Source organism: Sitophilus oryzae, unplaced genomic scaffold (assembly GCF_002938485.1).
Source record: "Sitophilus oryzae breed Bouriz unplaced genomic scaffold, Soryzae_2.0 scaffold_980_pilon_pilon, whole genome shotgun sequence".
In the NCBI taxonomy this organism is placed as follows: Eukaryota; Metazoa; Arthropoda; class Insecta; order Coleoptera; family Curculionidae; genus Sitophilus; species Sitophilus oryzae.
Genome location: NW_022147617.1, coordinates 1,914,999 through 1,933,945, shown reverse-complemented (window position 1 = coordinate 1,933,945; position 18,947 = coordinate 1,914,999). Strand labels below are relative to the sequence as shown.

The 18,947-nt window shown below is 31.6% G+C and overlaps 1 protein-coding gene across 6 annotated transcripts in view; it reads right to left on the bottom strand.

The window, feature by feature from the left end:
• LOC115891308 overlaps window positions 1-18,130 on the bottom strand; it is a 103,254-nt gene extending 85,124 nt beyond the window's left edge. For 4 of the 6 annotated variants that reach the window (XR_004051802.1, XR_004051803.1, XM_030911751.1 and 1 more), the window contains exon 1: window positions 3,747-3,896. Coding sequence is in view for 1 of the 6 variants with exons in the window: in XM_030911756.1 (XP_030767616.1) it covers window positions 16,089-16,128 (40 nt within the window). In the remaining 5 variants the exon portion in view is untranslated. Of the gene's footprint in view, window positions 1-3,746; window positions 3,898-16,088; window positions 16,135-17,179; window positions 17,236-17,934 lie in introns of those variants that run through there. The other 2 variants (XM_030911756.1, XM_030911758.1) reach the window with 2 other exon arrangements.
• Between the last annotated feature and the right edge of the window lie 817 nt (window positions 18,131-18,947).

Sequence of the window (18,947 nt, the reverse complement as noted above, 5' to 3'; positions counted from 1 at the left end):
ATAATGTGAATATATTATTAGTTAAGGATATTAGATAGTTATATTTTATTAGTACCTACATACCTATCTTTCTAGTTTATTTTGAGAAAATTTGTCGAAATAATAGTGCAATAAATCAAAAATATGCACCTGATTTTTATCCCTAAGAAAATGAACTTGAACCTTTGTATTTTGGGTGAGTAATTATCATCATCAGCATCGTTTGCCATCGTCAGATTAGTCACTTTTATTTCTGCAAACGTGCACTTCTTGGCACCGACATTAAGTTGTTGTTTCTTTTTGCTGTTTTGGCGGGTAAAATATATCTGCACAGTTCAAGGTTAACGCAAATAGAATTTGGATAAGGTGAGCAAAGAATTGCTTGCTGGGATGAATCATTTATCGGATTAATTTAGCGAATTATAGCATAGAGGATAGCATTAACCTTTCTTGAATTCTGGACAGAATCTTTTAAGAAGTAACCATATTTTTAATTATCTTCTGTAATTAGTTGCCTTTTACCATAATTGTAATTAATAGATATTAAACTATGAGATAAAGCATAGGACTTATTTTTCAACAAAAAATTTTATAAATCAACTATTATTTTTATAATTTAATTTGTTTTTAACACATTTAAAACTGTATTTACGACATAAATATTTTTCTTTTTTCTGAAATTTGATATTAATTTTCGAATTTTTTTTATAAAAATTAATAAAAAAATATATAATTAACAATTGAATACGTCAATAATTAATCCTAATTTATGTCATATACTAACCTACGAGATCTCGTTTTCTTATCTGAAAGAATAAAAAGTTGGGTGAGCCACTTTTGAGTCCCACCCGATATATAATCAAATAACATTGCAGGAAATATCAAATCTAATAATTTTATTAAAAAAACACTATTTTTTTTCAAAAAGCAATAACCTGTTGATTCTTCTTGCACTTATGGCAAGTATTAAAAATTTATCGTTTCTATCTCTTTTTTCTTTCTTTTTTTTTCTCTACGTTTTGAAAAAAAAATCATGTTGAAGCCTCGATTGAAGCTTAGATATTGCAGCAAAATACAACACAATTTCACTGCAATGCACAAAAACACTTGAAAACACTTTATTTTTAACAATAAATGCGCGTTTCGCTAACTACGTTAGTGTCATCAGCCTATCATTAAAAACTTCTGTTTTTATTTTGTTGTTGTAACATATTAAGTTTCCGTACTAAACTAGATTCTTAAACATTATATTTAGTAAACAAGTGGAAATAAAAATCCAGTTTGAAAAATAGAGTAGCCAAATAGAATTTGCCAAAATGTAAAAATAAGTAATATCCAGCGATACTTAGGTTTATTTTCAGCATCATCTTTAGCTATTGAAGTAAACAAAATTTAAAATAAGTATACATAAAGTAGTTTACTATTTCGTAGTTTATGAAAAATAAGTTTTTAATGTACAGAACCAAAACACTTCTGTTGATTTGTTGAGAGAAACTTACAAAAAATTATGTCTGTAGGAGTATCTGTACTAATTAAATGATAATAATGATGATGATGACTAATTAAATAGATTTAATAATTTCAAAAATAGGTAATTCCCTCTGAGAACATTAATTTAGATTATGTTATAGTGTTCTCTCGAAAAAAAAATCTGTTAGATATATTTTAATTAATACTAATTACTAACTTATCCTTAGTATTAATACTATTCGTTTATAACAGACCCTTAGAATTGAATTCATCTTTGTTAAACTTTTTCGGGTCTTTAACGCACCCTATGCTTCTTTTAAATTAATGATTATTGGTTGCCCGGATCTTTTTGTATACACCAGCATGTGTTTTTCGTTAAATTTAATTTTACTACATTTCACTACATCAGTATAGCGTTTACAATTTAGATATGCTTAGTCTTGGTAACTTAGTTATGATCCTAATTTATTTTTGGTTTTATACAGGGTACAGGGCGTTTCAAAGAACATGTGGCATCTTACGTGGGGAGATTCCTTCCAAAATAAGATTTATTTCTTATATCAACATAGGCCGGATTCTGCTCTCTTTCGTTGTTATAGGAGGTTAGTCTTAATTTTTTTTCGATTTATTATAATTTTCTTCCAAATGCTTTTAGCGATTCGAATGAAATTTTGAGCGAGAAGTTACTATAAGTGCGACATATTTTAATGCTAAAAAAGTGTCAACAGATTTAGCAGGGACGTGAATATGGGTTTTTACTGAAATATTTTTATAAAAAAACTGTTTTTTCTCTTTTGAGCACAATTGTATAGACCAATCAGGCCTATCAAAAGTTGTCACTTGATATTTTGTCGATTTCAGTTTCCTTGATGAGATAAACAGAATTTTATTAATTTGTCCTAATCCAGGTCTAATAGCAACCTTTAAAAAAATTTAAAAAGTTCCTATAAACATGGGCGCGGAAATTCATAGTTCTAAAATGTCAGAATGTTAGAACTTTAAAGAAATAGGTCGTTTGTAATTATCTTAAATACCATTATTTTATTCTTGAATTTGCTGTAGGTAGCACTGAACGTCAGTGTTATAAATTGGAATAAAATATGTTAAATAAATAATTTATTAATTTTATTTTAATTTTAATTTTATTAATTATTGTGATTAGTAAAATTGCGTTTATCTCATCAAGGACCAAATCTCAAAACCGACAAAATATCAAGATATAATTTTTTATTGGCATTAAACGACCTACATAATTTTACTAACAAAATAAAACAAAGTCAGTGGCGCATATGATTTTTAGAAGTATATTCCATGAGATCCCATATGCACGTCCTTGGTAAATTTGTCGACACTTTTTAGCATTAAAATATATCGCACTTATAGTAACTTTTACCCTCGAAATTTCATTCAAAGCTCTAAAAGCACTTTATTAAAAACACATTAAAATAAATCGGAAAAAAAAAATTTTAACCTCCTGTAGCTACGAAACGAAACAAAGCAGAATCGGACCTATGTTGATATAAGAAATAAATCTTATTTTTACATGGGGAATCTCCCCAAGAGAGATGGCACATTTTTTTGAAACACCCTGTATATGTTCTACAATTGGTAGAATCTGAAAGATCTACATTACTGTTTTCTATGTAATCGAACTGTCTATAAACATTATTTATACCGTATGCCCGAAAAAAAAAACGGCGTCAGCAATGGGTATGAAATGAAGATGGCTGTCATTTTATATGTAAATTTATATAGAAAATGTTGTCGATCGTCATTTTCCAGCCAACTGGACGCCGTTTTTTTTCGATCATCGGTATTATAAGCTTTCAGATCTCACTCTGTATGAGAGTAAATAAATAATAAAAAATAAAATTATAAATTATTACAAATTTGTATACTATTTAAAAACTTCTTTTGAATTGAAATTGTAACTAAATTAAATTTATTTCACTATGTACTAACACTATTTTTTTTGTTTATATGATGACAATTGCTTTATAAATTGTTCCAAAAATTCCTTGTCATTTATGTAAATTAATAAGACAGTTAATAATAATATAGGTCCTTATAAGCATTCAATTAATATTTTAGCATTTTAATTGACTAAATATCTTTATATTTCTAATTACAATTTGTTTGTAACCTAATTATAATTTGATTTATTTTTTACTTCCTGCAACTTACGACAAGATGGCTCTCAATAACGCACAGCGCACCCAAAATATGCCGAGATTATCCACAGTATCAAAGTAGAATGTAAATGGGTTACTACTAGAGCTATTTTTTTTTTAATTAACCTTTAAAGTTTTTACTCAGAATATATGTTTTGTATCAGAAAATGTCTTTGTAACTGTTTGTATGGCAATAAACACAAACAAATAACACATATACACTCGCGTTTACGAATTCAACATGGCGGAAACCGAGTTAAGTCATCTACTGAGAGTAAGGAGTGCGCGATGCATTTCTGGCACGTTTCCAGGGTCCAGAATAATCGACTGAATGGAGTTCGGACGTACGTTATCTGAGATGGGCGCGGCGTGTTTGTTATTAGGAGTTAATATTAGACGAAAGTTTGGTTTGAATACGACGGCAATGAGGGCATACATACAGATCCCAGACCACTATAGCATCATTAGCACCGACTATATAGTTACGAACAGAGCGATTTTGGAAGTAAATCGTCTAATTTTTTAACAATTGTATATAATATAAGGATATGGTATAGAATATTGTACGTTATTTGTTGGCGTTATTTTCTACATTTTTTATTTAATGTATTGTTAGTTTTATATTTCTTTAAAAAAAGTATGGATATAGACATATACAGGATGTCCCAGGATGAGCGTTCATTAGAAGTTTCTAGAGAAATACAATATCTAGATTGGAGCTTTCTGCACATTATTGTTTCACAACGAGATCTATCGATTAAAAATATTTTCAATATGGCGACACTTCCGGAATTACCGGAAGTTGCCAGCAACTTTCTAATTTTACACCCATTTTTTGTTTTGACATACTTAAATTCTCTGTAATATTTTATGAATTTTGATATTAAACGCTCTATATCTAACATTGACCGTTTTTGAGAAAAAAATATTTAAAATTTTTAGACTAAAAAAACTGCCAAAAAATGTGGCTATCAATTTTATTTTATAAAATTATTTTTTTCGCATGTCATAAAATATATCTATTGGCCGTAGCTTAAACATTTATCATACTTTTTTTTCAAACGGAAACCCACTTTTTTTTATTTCACTAGTGTAAATGTTTATTAATTCGTTACTTTTTGAATATAAATGTTCCTATATCTAAAGTAAATCATTTTTAAGTTATTTAACATTTAGTTTTAAGGCGTATATTTTTCTTTGACTTTAATCAGTAGCCTATGACTTGTTAAAACGTCAAGTAATGTAAAACAATACATATATTTTGCCATTTCATATTGTGACACTTTGTTAAAAAATCAGTTTGTCATCAATCGTCATTTCCAAGCCAATTTTGCGCCGTTTTCTTTCGATCATACGGTATAATATTAATAATATCAACTATTAGATACCACTAATGAATGAAAATACGATATATATATTTTAATAAATTAGTAAATAAATGGAATTTGAATATCGACCGTATTGTTTTAAAAGGTTATTGTTTGGATTATTTTCAGGTTAGCGGTCAGTGCTTCAAAAACTTATTTGTTTATATCTATCTATACGACTGACTTTTAGTTTTGTAAGTATAATTTTTGTATTTTGATTTATCCTTTCTTATGACATTATTTTTTGACTTTGTAGTATATCTCCTGATCAAGTAAATAAAGATTTACGAAATTAGAGACATAAACAAATAATTATGATTATTGTTAGATCCCAGTAGTTAATATGCAGAAAAAAAAATCGTGGGTGTTTGGGAAGGCTTGAAAGGAAACAATGTGTTGACACTTAATGTTAAAGAACGCTAGATAAAATAAAGAAAACTATACGCTTTAAAACTAAATGTTAAATAAAAAACAATTTATTTTAGATATAGGAACATGTATAATCGAAGGATGTCCTCACTTATGTAAAAATGTATATGTACTGCCAAAATATCATTTTACTACCAAGCGACTGCCAATGACTACGAAGAAGATCTATGACTGCCATGTAATTATTACAGGCGACTGCCGTAAGACTGCCCATGACTGCCAGCGACTGCCAAGAAAATGTACATGTACTTCCAATAGTGAGACACCCCTCGTGTGTAATCAAAAAGTAACGAATTAAGAAACCTTTTCGTGTAATAAAAAAGGTGGATTTTCATTTAAAAAGAAATTATTAGTGATAATTTTTTAATCGCTTAATTCCAAGACAGGTACGGCCAAAATTATATGACATTCGAACAATTTAATTTTTGAAATAGATAGCCACATGCCTTCTCCTTATGCCACAGTGATAATCAATAAGTGGTAATCACTAATATGGCGTTTAGGCTACACAATTTTTTTTCACAGGCAGTTCTTTTAGTCTAAAAATTTTAAATATTTTTTTTTTTCTCAAAAACGCTTAATGATAGGTGAGTGTTATATCAAAATTCATAAAATTTTACAAAGAATATAAGTGTGTAATAAAAAATGGGGGTACCCAATTAAAATTAGACGGTTGCTCTCAACTTCCATTATTTCCGAAACCGATATTGTAAATATTTTTAATCTCGTCTCTTAATAGATCTCGTTATAACACAATGATGTGCAAAAAAAAAATCCGATCTGGATATTGTAGTTCTCTAGAAACTTCTAATGCACGCTCGGCCTGGTATACCCTGTAGATCAATGAACATTCCTAAAATAGAAAACTGACGATATAAGTTACATTTTCATTATGATAATTATTCATTATTTTAATTAAAATATTGTAGGTAATATACTATAATATCTAATGTGATCTAATGTCCATGTTTCTGGTATATTCTAATAACTTGAATAATAATAATAATAGATAGGAGAATCAGAAAAGTGCTTGACACAGAATTATGTGCAAAAAACAAAATAAAATCTATAACACAATAGCAATTCCAGTAATGACTTACAGTTTTGGTTTAGTGGAATGGCCAAAAGAAGAGATAAAGAAAATTGACAGAAAGACTAGAAAACTACTTACCTCAGGGAAAATTCACCACCCAAAAGACAATGATAGGATCTATATGAGAAGACTAGATGGAGGAAGAAGTTTGCTAGAGCTTGAGGAAGCATTTGAAACTGCAATCATGGGACTGAGTGAGTATATAAAAGAGGAAAAAGATGAATTAGTAAAGATTATCAAGAAGCAAGACGAAGCAAGAGCAAAATACTCAATTACGAAGGAAGCAGCACGAATCAGAATGAAATATGACACAAATGAAGAAACATCCAGGAACATGAAACTGAAAATAAGAGAAGAAATAGAAAAGCGAAGAATAGAAAGATTAAAAGAAAAACCACTCTACGGACAATTTATGAGACATTTAGATAAGAACTTCGTCAATAAAAAGAGTAGCATACAATGGTTAAATGGTGCAGGATTGAAAGGAGAGACAGAAAGCCTAATAATGGCTCCACAAAATCAAGCCCTAAATACAAGATATAGAAAAAAAAATCTTCAAACAAAATGTGGATAGTAGATGTAGATTATGTCATGGGTCAGAGGAATACGTTAGTCATATCATCGCTGGCTGTCCAAACTTGGCCGTCACTGAGTACACTCATAGGCATAATAAAGTAGCTGGCTATATACATTGGAACATCTGCAAAGCATTCGGAATGGAAGTTTGTGCGAAATACTACGAGCATATTCCTGAAACAATTACAAACATCAAAAACAAAGACAATGAAGTAACAGTAATGTGGGATTTGCCCATCATAACAGATCGACAAATAAATGCGAATAGACCATACATCGTGGTACATGACAAAAATAATAAAACTTGCCAACTTATAGATATATCAGTACCAGACGATTCCAACGTACAATTAAAAGAAAACGAGAAGATAATGAAATATAAGAACCTAGAAATAGAAATCAGCAGAATGTGGAATGCAAAGTCTTGTACTATACCGGTAATTGTGGGCGCCTTGGGAACCATATCCAAAGGAGCAGAACTACATCTGAACCGCATCCCAGGAAAATAATCTATCCAAGAAGCCCAAAAGATTACGTTGCTCAGCACGGCTCACATCCTTCGCAAAGTGTTGAACTAAGTTGCTTTGATCCCAGGCCGGGAACTGGACTTAGTCAATAATTACCGGAGAACTTCAACCGCCATCTCCGTGGAATATATTAAATAATAATAGTCTTTATTAAAAGTATTTTCTTTACATGCCTACCATAAACTACATTAAAATAATATCTAAAAATAAAACATTTTTAAGGGCGGAATATAGCTAAGCAGAGTCAGCTAACAGCCACACTGTAAAAAGCAAAACAACATGACCATCAGATTCTAGGGGTCTCAGTACGGGGTCAGTACGGGGTCTAGAGACCAAAAATACCGCCGACGCCCTCCGGGAAGCCATCAAAGAATCACTTCCACCGATAACTTCAATCTCAATCTTGGAAGCTGAACAAGGCTGGACACAATTAAGGGATGCGATTCATAAAACCAGCGAAATAGTACTTGGAAAGTCCAACAAAATGAAACAACCAGACTGGTTTAACGAAAATCAACCTAACATACAAACTTTGTTGGAACAAAATCATAGAGCACATTAAGCAGTCACTGCAAATCCACACAATCCAAGGCTGGTAGACAACTTTAAAGCAGCCAACAACACGCTTCGAAGAAATCTGCGCCAACTAAAGACAGATAGTGTCTAATAAGAATAAGTAGTGATCAAAAGTACGCTACGCATCACGATTATTGTAAATTTTTCGAGGCTGTAAAAGAAAGTATACGGCCCAAGCAAGAAGCTAAGCTGCCCAACCAAGAAGGTAAGCTGCACAAAATGGTGAATTTCTAAAAGAGGAAGAGCAAATCAGAAACCGCTGGAAAGAGCATTACAGCCATATCCTTAACCAAAAAACAACCCCAATATGCAAAACACTAAAGAAGTGTTTAACACTTTAGAAGCACTAAATGTGAAAACACCTTAGAAGCACTAAACACAATACCTCAGTATAACAGCCTCGATGTATTAGATATCCCAATAACAGAACAGGAAATAAAGACCTCCATAAAACAGCTTAAAAACAACAAATCAACTGGCTGTGACGCGATTCCGGCGGAAATCTATAAGTGTGCAAGTAATAAACTTATTGCTCATCTTAAGGCTCTCTTTGATGTCATATGGGAAAGCGGAGAGGTACCTCAGGACTTTTGCAGCGCGAAGTTGTCAAACCGCCTGCACCCACATATAGAAAAAATCCTTCCAGAATCGCAAACGGGTTTTCCCACCAACCGTGGCACCGTTGACCGTCGATTCCATATTTTCCATCCGACAACTACAGGAAAGAGTAAAAGAGCAGCAGTCTAAACTTTATGTTGCATTCATCGACCTAACAAAAGCCTTCGACTCTGTGAACAGGGATGCGCTTTGGGCAATTATGAAAAAGTTCGGAACATGTCCATGAGTACCCAACAAATTTCTTACAGTGTGTAAAAGCCTCCATAACAACAAGTCAAGAGTATCACCATTATGGATCACTGAGCGATCCCTTCCTAACAAATACAGGAGTTAGGCAAGGATGTGTCCTAGCGCTTTTCCTATTCAACATACTCAATACTCATGGCAGCGCTCTCCATTATGGTTGACAGCAAACTGCAGGAGAGAGGATTGGGTATTAGATACAGATACGACGGTGGTCTGTTCAACATAAAAAGACTCAAAAACGCAAAAACACGTACAAAATTCATCACAGAACTTCAATACGCTGATGATTGCGCTCTAGTTGCAAAAACGTTACAGCAATTACAAGAAATGTTGAACACATTTACCTGGGCATACGAGGCTTTGGGTCTTAAGCTAAACATCGACAAAACTAAAATCATGTAGCACTCCCCCACAAGATCACAACATTGCTAGAAAAATCGGAGAACAACTATTGGAATATGTAGCGGAATTCAATTACCTAGACAGTTTGATTGCGGAAAAGACCAATATCGACTCTGAAATTCAGCACAGGATTAGCAGCGCCTCAAGAGCGTTCTGAAAATTAAAAGACAGGGTTTTCTACAACCATGATTTGAGCACAAAAACGAAACAGTCTACAGAGCAATAGTAATCCCCACCATGTTGTATGGGAGCGAAACCTGGGTACCGTACCGCCGACACATGAACGCACTAAACAAGTTGCAACAGAGACACCTTAGACAACTCTTAAGAATCAAATGGTTTCATCATGTCTCAAACGTCCTTGAAAAAGCTACCTGCGGGAGTATTTGAGTCATGGTTACAAAATCCCGCTTAAGATGGGCTGGTCACGTATGCAGAATGCAAGAAAACCGCATACCAAAATCTCTGCTTTATGGTGAGCTTGTAGACAGTGAGAGGAGGCCGGGTGGACATCTCAAAAGGTACAAGGACATTTTTCACGAACATTTAAAGGGGATTAACATGCAGAATGAATGGGAAGAAGCAGCTCACAATAGAACTCATTGGAGAAGAATTGCAAACTCAATTAACAGCGACAACCAAAAAGTGAAGAGGCAACAAAGTAATGCGATTTTTGAATGCCCGGAGTGCGGTAGACAGATAACATCGCGTATCGGGCTTTTCAGTCATAGAAAAGCTCATGAAAGAAAACGCTTTGCGTGACCATCTTCTGATGCGTGTCAAATACTGGTCAGGGAGTAATGGCAGTATATTGTATAAGATATCCTACATTATAAAAATTGGTATACATTATTATGTATACAGGGTGTCCGTGGACATAGAAAAATAAGGACATCAAAATAAGTTCATTGGACACAATTTATCTCTATACAAAAATGCTTCGTTTGTCCGCTAGATGCCATCAAACTCTTAAAAAATAAACACAATTTTTTAGATATTTTAAGAACCGTTATTCCGATTTGAATTAAATTTTGGGTGTTTTGTTAAGTGCTTTAACATTTTACTTTCAAAAAAATCAAGAAAAAGTACGGGAAGGACGAAAACTACCCCCACTTATACATAAATTTTAGTGTTAATAATATTTTTCAACTCCACCCAAGATCTTCTTTTCGTCCTCTTAGGTCCCTCTATTGTTTACTATATTTTTGTCTCGTGTAAAAAAACGCCACATCGCATAGTTTTTGAGAAAAAACATTTTTGGAGAATTTGTTTTTCCAAAGCAGACCTTCTAAATATACAAGTGTGTTGTGATACTAACATAAAATTCCATTTTTTTGCCAAAGATTATTAGAGCATAATAGATTTTATGCGCCTCCATAGCTTGATGTGACAAAAAACATTTTTTGGAAATCAGCTTCGGAAAAATATTTTTTTTCCTCAAAAAGTATGCGCGGTGAGTTTTTTATAAGAGACAAAAAATGTAGTAAATACTAGAAGGACCATTTTAGGCATGGGGGTCGTTTTCATCCTTCCCGTACTTTTTCTTGATTTTCGTGAAGGTCAAATAGCACTTAGCAAAACATAAACACTCAAAATTGCAGTCAAATCGAAATAACGGTTCTTAAAATATTTTAAAAAATGTGTTTATTTTCTTAAAGTTTGATGCCCTCTAGCGAATAAACGAAGCATTTTTGTATAGAGGTAAATTGTGTCCAATGAACTTATTTTGATTCTAAAGGTCCGTAGCAGTTCTATGATTCTATGTCCACAGAATATTGGGGCACTCTGTATAATAAAAATATTCATCAACGAATATAATATGTTTGCCTCCACATGCTGTGTTTTTCTCGAATACCGATTATTCGTACATGAATAGCGTTAATAAATAAAGCATTTTTTAATTTAATTTTCAGTAATCTTAAATCAGAAATTCCCGTAACTTTCCTATTTAAGATTTTATCCTAATTCCCAAAAACACATAATGAAATTATCTAAAATTGGTTTTAAAAAAAAATATTTTTTTTTAAATCTATCATTGACTCACTCTGTAACTCTAATTTTAAATGGAGGATAGAAAATACTCTCCTGCATCGAAGCTTTGAGTATTGCTTCGAGCTTGCACAGATTGGTTTTTGAATAATTATTTTAAGAAATATCAGCATGGCTTCTAATTAAAAGACTTATCCGCTTAGCTACGATATACGTCGTATATTACACAGGGTGGTCCGAATTGTATTCGGGAAACTTCGGCAGCATATTTTACCGATAAAAGTAAGTAAAAAAGTTGGTATAAATATAGGTCCTAAAATACTTCCTTTCGATTTATTTTTTATTTCGAATTTTTCTAAATAATTTCTTAACTAATGTAAATAATTGGATAAAAATTGGTGTCTAGGTATTTTTTGACATGAGAAGTTTGATTTCAAAGTCAATATGACTCCTGTTATTGAATTTTCTATTCTAAAGCGAGTTTTTATAGTTTGGATTAAAACTATAAAGGTGCGTACTCACTAGAGCATTTTGCTCTGAACGAACCAAACGAGCCGAGCGCGCAGAGCCGAATTCGGCAAGTGAATACGTGTTTGCGAGCAAAATTTCACCGAACCGAGCGCGCCAAACATTTTCGCCGGCTTGTCGGTACATGCATTTTGCTCAAAGGGTATGCGTTGTTCAGTGGGTACGGAGGTTCGTTGCGTTCATGGTGTTCGTCCTATTCGGAGCATTCGCGGCTAAAAATTTTCATTGTTTTTATTTTTCTTTGCTCAAACGAAATGGAGTGGAATAGAGAAAAGTGCCTTCAGTTAGACATTTATGAATAATATCCAGTGGTTTAGAGAGAATCCAAAGGATGGATTATACTATAATAAAGTTAAGAAGTTTGATGCGTAATTAAGGAAAAGGTACATTTACACAAATTATAACGAATATAACAATAAAGCTTGTTTTTTTAATGGCAAGATTTGGCAAATGTCACATGATATCTAACCTAGCTGTAAAGAAGCAATCACGTGAAAAATGTCAAATTTTTATTAAAAAAAAACAGACTTTACAGCTTGTTTTTTCTTTATATGGAAAATTTTAGCATGTGTCAAATTTTTAAATATTTCCAGCGACTGAACCTCGGACTGAACCATTGCATTTTCGGGTACACTAATAATGCTAATTTGTTCTAACTCAGGTAAGCATATAAAATTAATGGAATTACCGAACTACCAATACCCAGCGCGAATAAAAATTAAATACAACTGAACCCACGTTCAGTTGTATTTAATTTTTATTCGAATTTTCCCACGAACACAGCGAACGCAACAAGCACTTTGAACATCGCGATCTTTTCCTTATTGAGTTCGTTCGTGCGCGCTCGGCTCGCTTGGTTCGTTCAGACCAAAATGCTCTAGTGAGTACGCACCTTAAGATATCCAAAAGTATATTTTTATCTCTTCTTTAGAATCTATTATGGGGACATTTCAAAATTCTATAACATAGGCTGTGACATAGGTATATTTAGCCAAATCAGTAAGCAAAATATAAATAGATTTAAAGTAAAATAATATTATAAAGGGTACTGGAAAATATTATAAAAATTTCTGATATATTTTCATAAAACACCGCACGCTTCTGAATATTTAAGGATGAAACCGGAAATGATTTTAGAAAACTCTGCGATCCCTCAGTAACCGTTGTCTCAGATCAGCAGGGGCGCAATTATACACAGACTTTTAGGGGGGCTCAAGCCTCTTGGGGGGAGGGGGCTTAGGTCTAGAGGGCTAGGTAAGATGATATTGATTTGAGGTTAAAACCAATTTTATACGACGCGCACCAGTCATCTGGAGAGAGTTTAAGCCCCCTAGCCCCCCCTAATTACGCCACTGCAGACCCTTTTGTCAGACTGTACACAGTGGGGGACTAAGCTTGTCGGGGGCCCGGGGCGGCGAAGCTAAATGTGGCCCCTGGTCTGTTTAGATAATGATATACTTCTAATGCACGTTTTGTAAAAATTGAATGACGTATGTATAAAGGTGCGTATTCATTATCCGAACGAACGAACGAACGAGTGAAAGTGCGGTATATTTAGACGGGGACCGAACGCATGCGGCCGTTCGTTCGTTCGTTCGCTCGATCATCCGTTTCGAGTCGGTACATCAAAGGCGTTCGCCAACAAATGCCTCCGGTCTTCTCGTGCGGTCCTATCGTGCGGTCCCCGTCCATACCACTAGCGAACATTCGTTCGTTCGTTCGGATAATGAATACGCACCTTAATGGTTGACAAAATTCAAGTATTTATACTGGGTGTCCCAGGCCTGCGTTAGAAGTTTCTAGAGAACTACAATATCTAGATACGAGATTTTGTGCATTTCATTGTTTCACAATGAGATCTATCGATTAAAAATATTTTCAATATGGCGGCACTTTGGGAAGTACCGGAAGTTGACAGCAACTTTCTTACTTTAAATGGGTGCCCTTATTTTTTATTGCATACTTAAATTTTCTGTAAAATTTTATGAATTTTGATATTATCTATACCTAACGTTAACCGTTTTTGAGAAAAAAATATATTTATAATTTTTAGAGGAAAAAAACTGCCTGTCAGAAATATGTATATAGTCTAAACGTCAAATTTAATGATTGCCACAGCCACTGTATCATAAAGAGAAGACATGTGGCTATTATCTATGTCAAAAATTTAATTGACTGAATGTCATATAATAATGGCTGCATCAGCTGTCATGGAATTGAGCGATTAAAAAATTATCATAATTATTTTTTTTTCAAATGGAAATTCACTTTTTTATTTCACTCGTGAAAAGGCTTTCGTTACTTTTGTTTTTAAAATTTGTTACTTTTTGACTATACATATTCCTGTACCTAAAAGAAATCGTTTTTAAGTTATTTAATATTTTTCTTGATTTTAACCAGTAGCCTATGACAGTATATTATCGATCATCATTTCCTAACTTTGGGCTGTTTTTTTTTTATCGTACGGTATATTATTAAAATATCAACTATTAGATATCACTAAAGAACGAAAATACGACATATATTTATATAAATACACTTTTTAAATTTTTAAGCAGCAGTAGTTATAATATAGGAAATTAAATAATTAATTTTCTGACAAATGGAAATAAATTGTCTGACTGTTTGACACTAAAAGGAAGCTAGATAAAATCAAGAAAAATATACGTTTTCAAACTAAATCTTAAATAACTTAAAAACGATTTATTTTAGGTATAGGAATATGTCTAGTTAAAACGTAACGAATTGGAAAACCTTTTCACTAGTGAAATAAAAAAAGTGGGTTTTCATTTAAAAAAAAAATATTTATGATAATTTTTAAATCGCTCAATTCCATGACAGCTACCGCCATTATTATATGACATTTGAACAATTTAATTTTTGAAAAAAAACTACATATGTCTTTTCTTTATGTCAGGGGGGCTGTGATAATCACTAAATTTGACTTTTAGGCCGTACAAATTTTCTTGACAGGTATTTTTTTTCGTCCAAAAATTTTACATATTTTTTTCTTAAAAATGCTTCCAGGAAAATACCGCGACAAAATATCGCGATTTTGTAAGTCCTCCATTATCCGAGGGGCCCCTTCGCTGTCTCAGGCCCGTGGCCCCCGTTATACTAAAGACTTCACTGCTCATCATCAGTAATGAAGCTAGAATACAAGTTATGCTGTGCATTGGTTGTAATTTAAAATGTTTATTCAGTAAAAATAAATAATGAAACCATTGAAAAATAACTTAGAAGCTAAAATAAATAAATTCAGTCTCAAAATATATAAAAACTAATAATTATTCGATATTTTAAACAAAGAAAATTACCTCTTGATTTAATTTCCTAAATAGAAAATGCCATTGACAATTACTGGGGCCTGATAATTGATAATTAAGTAAATATCTGCTTCCATTTATACTGTTTATAGTTGGCGTATACGTATGGTTTGCATACTCCACCTATAAACTGCTTTATAACTACTACTTTATAACACATATTGGCCATAGACGGGGCCCGGGGCGGGCCGTCCCTTCCGCCCCCCTCTTAGTCCGCCACTGACTGTACAAAGAACTTGCTTAAGATTAAACTTCATCTCAATAATAAAATATATCGTCCTATGTTATTAGTAATTAAATACAGGAACTGCAGAATATACAAAGAATCTTTAAAAATGCATATATAAAAGTTAAATAAAAACCACTATATTGGGGTTGTCGGATTTAAAAAAGCTTTATATATCAAAATTGCTTTTGTATTTTGCTACTTTTTTGTGTAACAGGTGGAAAATATAATATGACGGCGTCAGCGATGGCTATGAAATGAAGATCGCTGTCATTTTATACCTATGTAAAATTATATGGACTATTAATTGGACAACGTTTTTTTCGATCATGTGGTATAATTCATTTGTGTTGTTTATGCAAATTTGTATTCAATTATAGAGTCACTGACAAATTTCTTGATAAATAATTGAATAAATAATTTCTTGAGTTATTAAAAAAAATGTTACAAATATTTTCCACATTCCACAGATTTTTTTCTTAGAGTTAGTTCAAGAATCATCTCTTAAGGAAAACCCGAACATATCGGTACGGCCTCGATTATGAATACAAAAAAAATCACTTACCGTTTATTGGAACTTGATTGAAGATATAATTGTCCGTCATTTAACCCTAAAATTCAAAAATATTAGAATACAGTTATCGATGTTATAAAATTAAAAGAAATTTTAGTAAATTTACTAGGCTGTTATATATGTACTAGTAAGTTTTACTGAAAATCAATAAAATACAATGGACTACAATCTAATTGAATTTGAATAAATGTATATAAAGCCACCGAATATTAACTATGATAAAGCGGTGTTGGGTGTTGGTATATTTCCAACAGTCAGCAGTATTAGTTAATTAAATGTATACAGGAGTATCAAAAATTGCTGGCCTATTTTAAATATTTATTCTACATACTACAGAGAATATTCGTCAAACCAAACCAAACTATATTACAGTTTCCTATACTTATTTGGTTCGGATTTTGAATAAAGAGCAATTTTTCAATAAGATGGCATCCAGAGGACTGGTGTCGTCAAGGCAATTTTCTAGTGTCAGTTAGTAGCTATTTTCAAAATGGAAATTAGTTTATCGTCTTTATTTAAATTTATATAAGTTTACTTTTATTTAATTTACTTGCAAGAGTTTAATAATTAAATATTATCAAGAAGAACGAAGAATTAGTTCTTTTATTTATTTTTTTTTATAAAAAAAATAACTATTACGATGACTTGTAGATATATGGATTTTCTATAAAAGAAAAACAAATTAAAATAGACCAGCAATTTTTGGTACCCCTATATATATTTAAGGAAGCAATCAAATTCTTCAGTAAAGTTTATTTCTCTACCGTTAAGCTCAGTACAAGAATTAATTCTAAAAAGTAATGTAATGCTGACAATCTTTCTTATAATATATATCTTTTTTAGGCCCAAGAATCTAAAAATAAAATAATGCTCCATAAGAAAAGATGCTCCATAAGAAAACATATAACTTTTGTATGGATCTTAGTTCTGACACACCCTGTATATTTCAAAATAATTTTAAATTATGCACATATTGTCTTCCCACATATGCCCATTAAAAATTTAATTTCTTCATATTGTATGTGGAAAGTCCGTTACATTATTCTCTAGGAAATTAATGAAAATAATAAATGATTACTTACTATTTTAAGTTATCCACAGTCGATATGATGGATCATAATGTTTAATACGTGGTCATCTGTAAACAAAACAAATAATTAGCTGCCGAATAGGGAAAAATTTAAAGTTAATTAGCTCATTATAATAGGAGATTAATATAACAATACTTTATAACGCAGTTGTTAAGATATTGATTTATTATTAACAGGTATACAAGTAGTTTAACAGGGTTGTAAGTTTTGTAACGTTATAGCTTTTAATGTCTGTACAAGATACAAATAAAGAAATATCGTATAATTATTGATATCTATTAATAATAGTTTATTTGTCTAAAACTGTTGAGAAAAATATCACAAATCTATTAATATAGGCACAAAATATAGATCTTCCTATAAATCAAAATGTATATGCTTTTAAAACAATTTTATTGATATTAAAAACGGTAATTGCAAAATTAAATATATATTATAAAATTAAATTAAATATATATATTTATACATATTTTTCTAATGTCCAGTTAGAGCTTTTACATAAATATTATATAGTCTATTTTAATGCTATATGAATTAATATCTTTGATATTTATTCAATTATAGGTATGGCAATATTGTTATACAGTAGATGAAATAGTTTAATAAGCGTAAATTTGTAAATGCCCTTATAGACACCTATATAATGGATAAAAGTGGCAAAAAACAGTTTGTATATCAGTACAAATAATCATTTTGTAGAAAAATACCTTCTAAAATATACAATCGTCCTATTTATATAAACTCACCCTTAATATTTTTCAATCAATACCGACACTGCACTGAAAGACGACATAGGTGTGACGAAACAGCAATTTGACTGCTATTTTTGATCGACTCAAATATTCCCTTTTTTAAAAAGGAATAATTACCGTTATTGAGATTATCCTTCGGACTTAAAATATTAATATTGCCATATTCTGGACATTTTAAGGGCGTGTTAGCGGCCGGACTTGAAGACGCGCACACTGTGGCTCTGTTGCCAGATTTAGACGTCCGAAATAGGGGTGAAATGTAAATTTGCTAGAAATTTTGTATTTGTTCGAGTTTAAATAAGAATATTAACATTAAGAGAGGAACAAAGATATATTAACGTATTAAACAAAATTTTCCTACACTGTTAAGTATATAATAATAATTATATGACTATAATTTTAAATAAAGTAATAAAATAAGTAATAAAAAAATCGGTATTCTAATGATACCTATCCCATTTTTATTATAACTGTTATGCATAATATGTATTACAATATTGTAATTTCTTTTATAATGTACAGTTTATAAACAATGTCAGTGCGTTTCATATACCGGGCGGTGTCGTTGGAAACATAGGAAATCCCATGCACATTTTAAACTGTTCAAATATTGGCTCCCCAAATGATTTTATAGCGAAGTCGTAAATATATTTTTTAAAGATCTACGCCTGGTAAACACACATGAAAAATTTAAACCATTTTGGACAAGCCGATTTTGAGTAATTTGAAAAAAACCTCATCTAGTTTAAAATTAGACTTAATTTAGTTGTCACAATTATTTTCAAACAACTTAATTTTAATATTCAGTACTAGTAATAATTTATTGTTATACACCTAAAGAAAAAGTAAGCATGATAAAATGGTACTACGGGAAATAGCCTAGACAGTGTATCTGACATGTTACGGTTAATTTCCCCTGAATATTAAAATTTTATTAAAATTAAATTACTTTTGATAATGATAAAATCATAGTTTGTAAACCTAAGGTACCTATGTCAGTTTTTGAC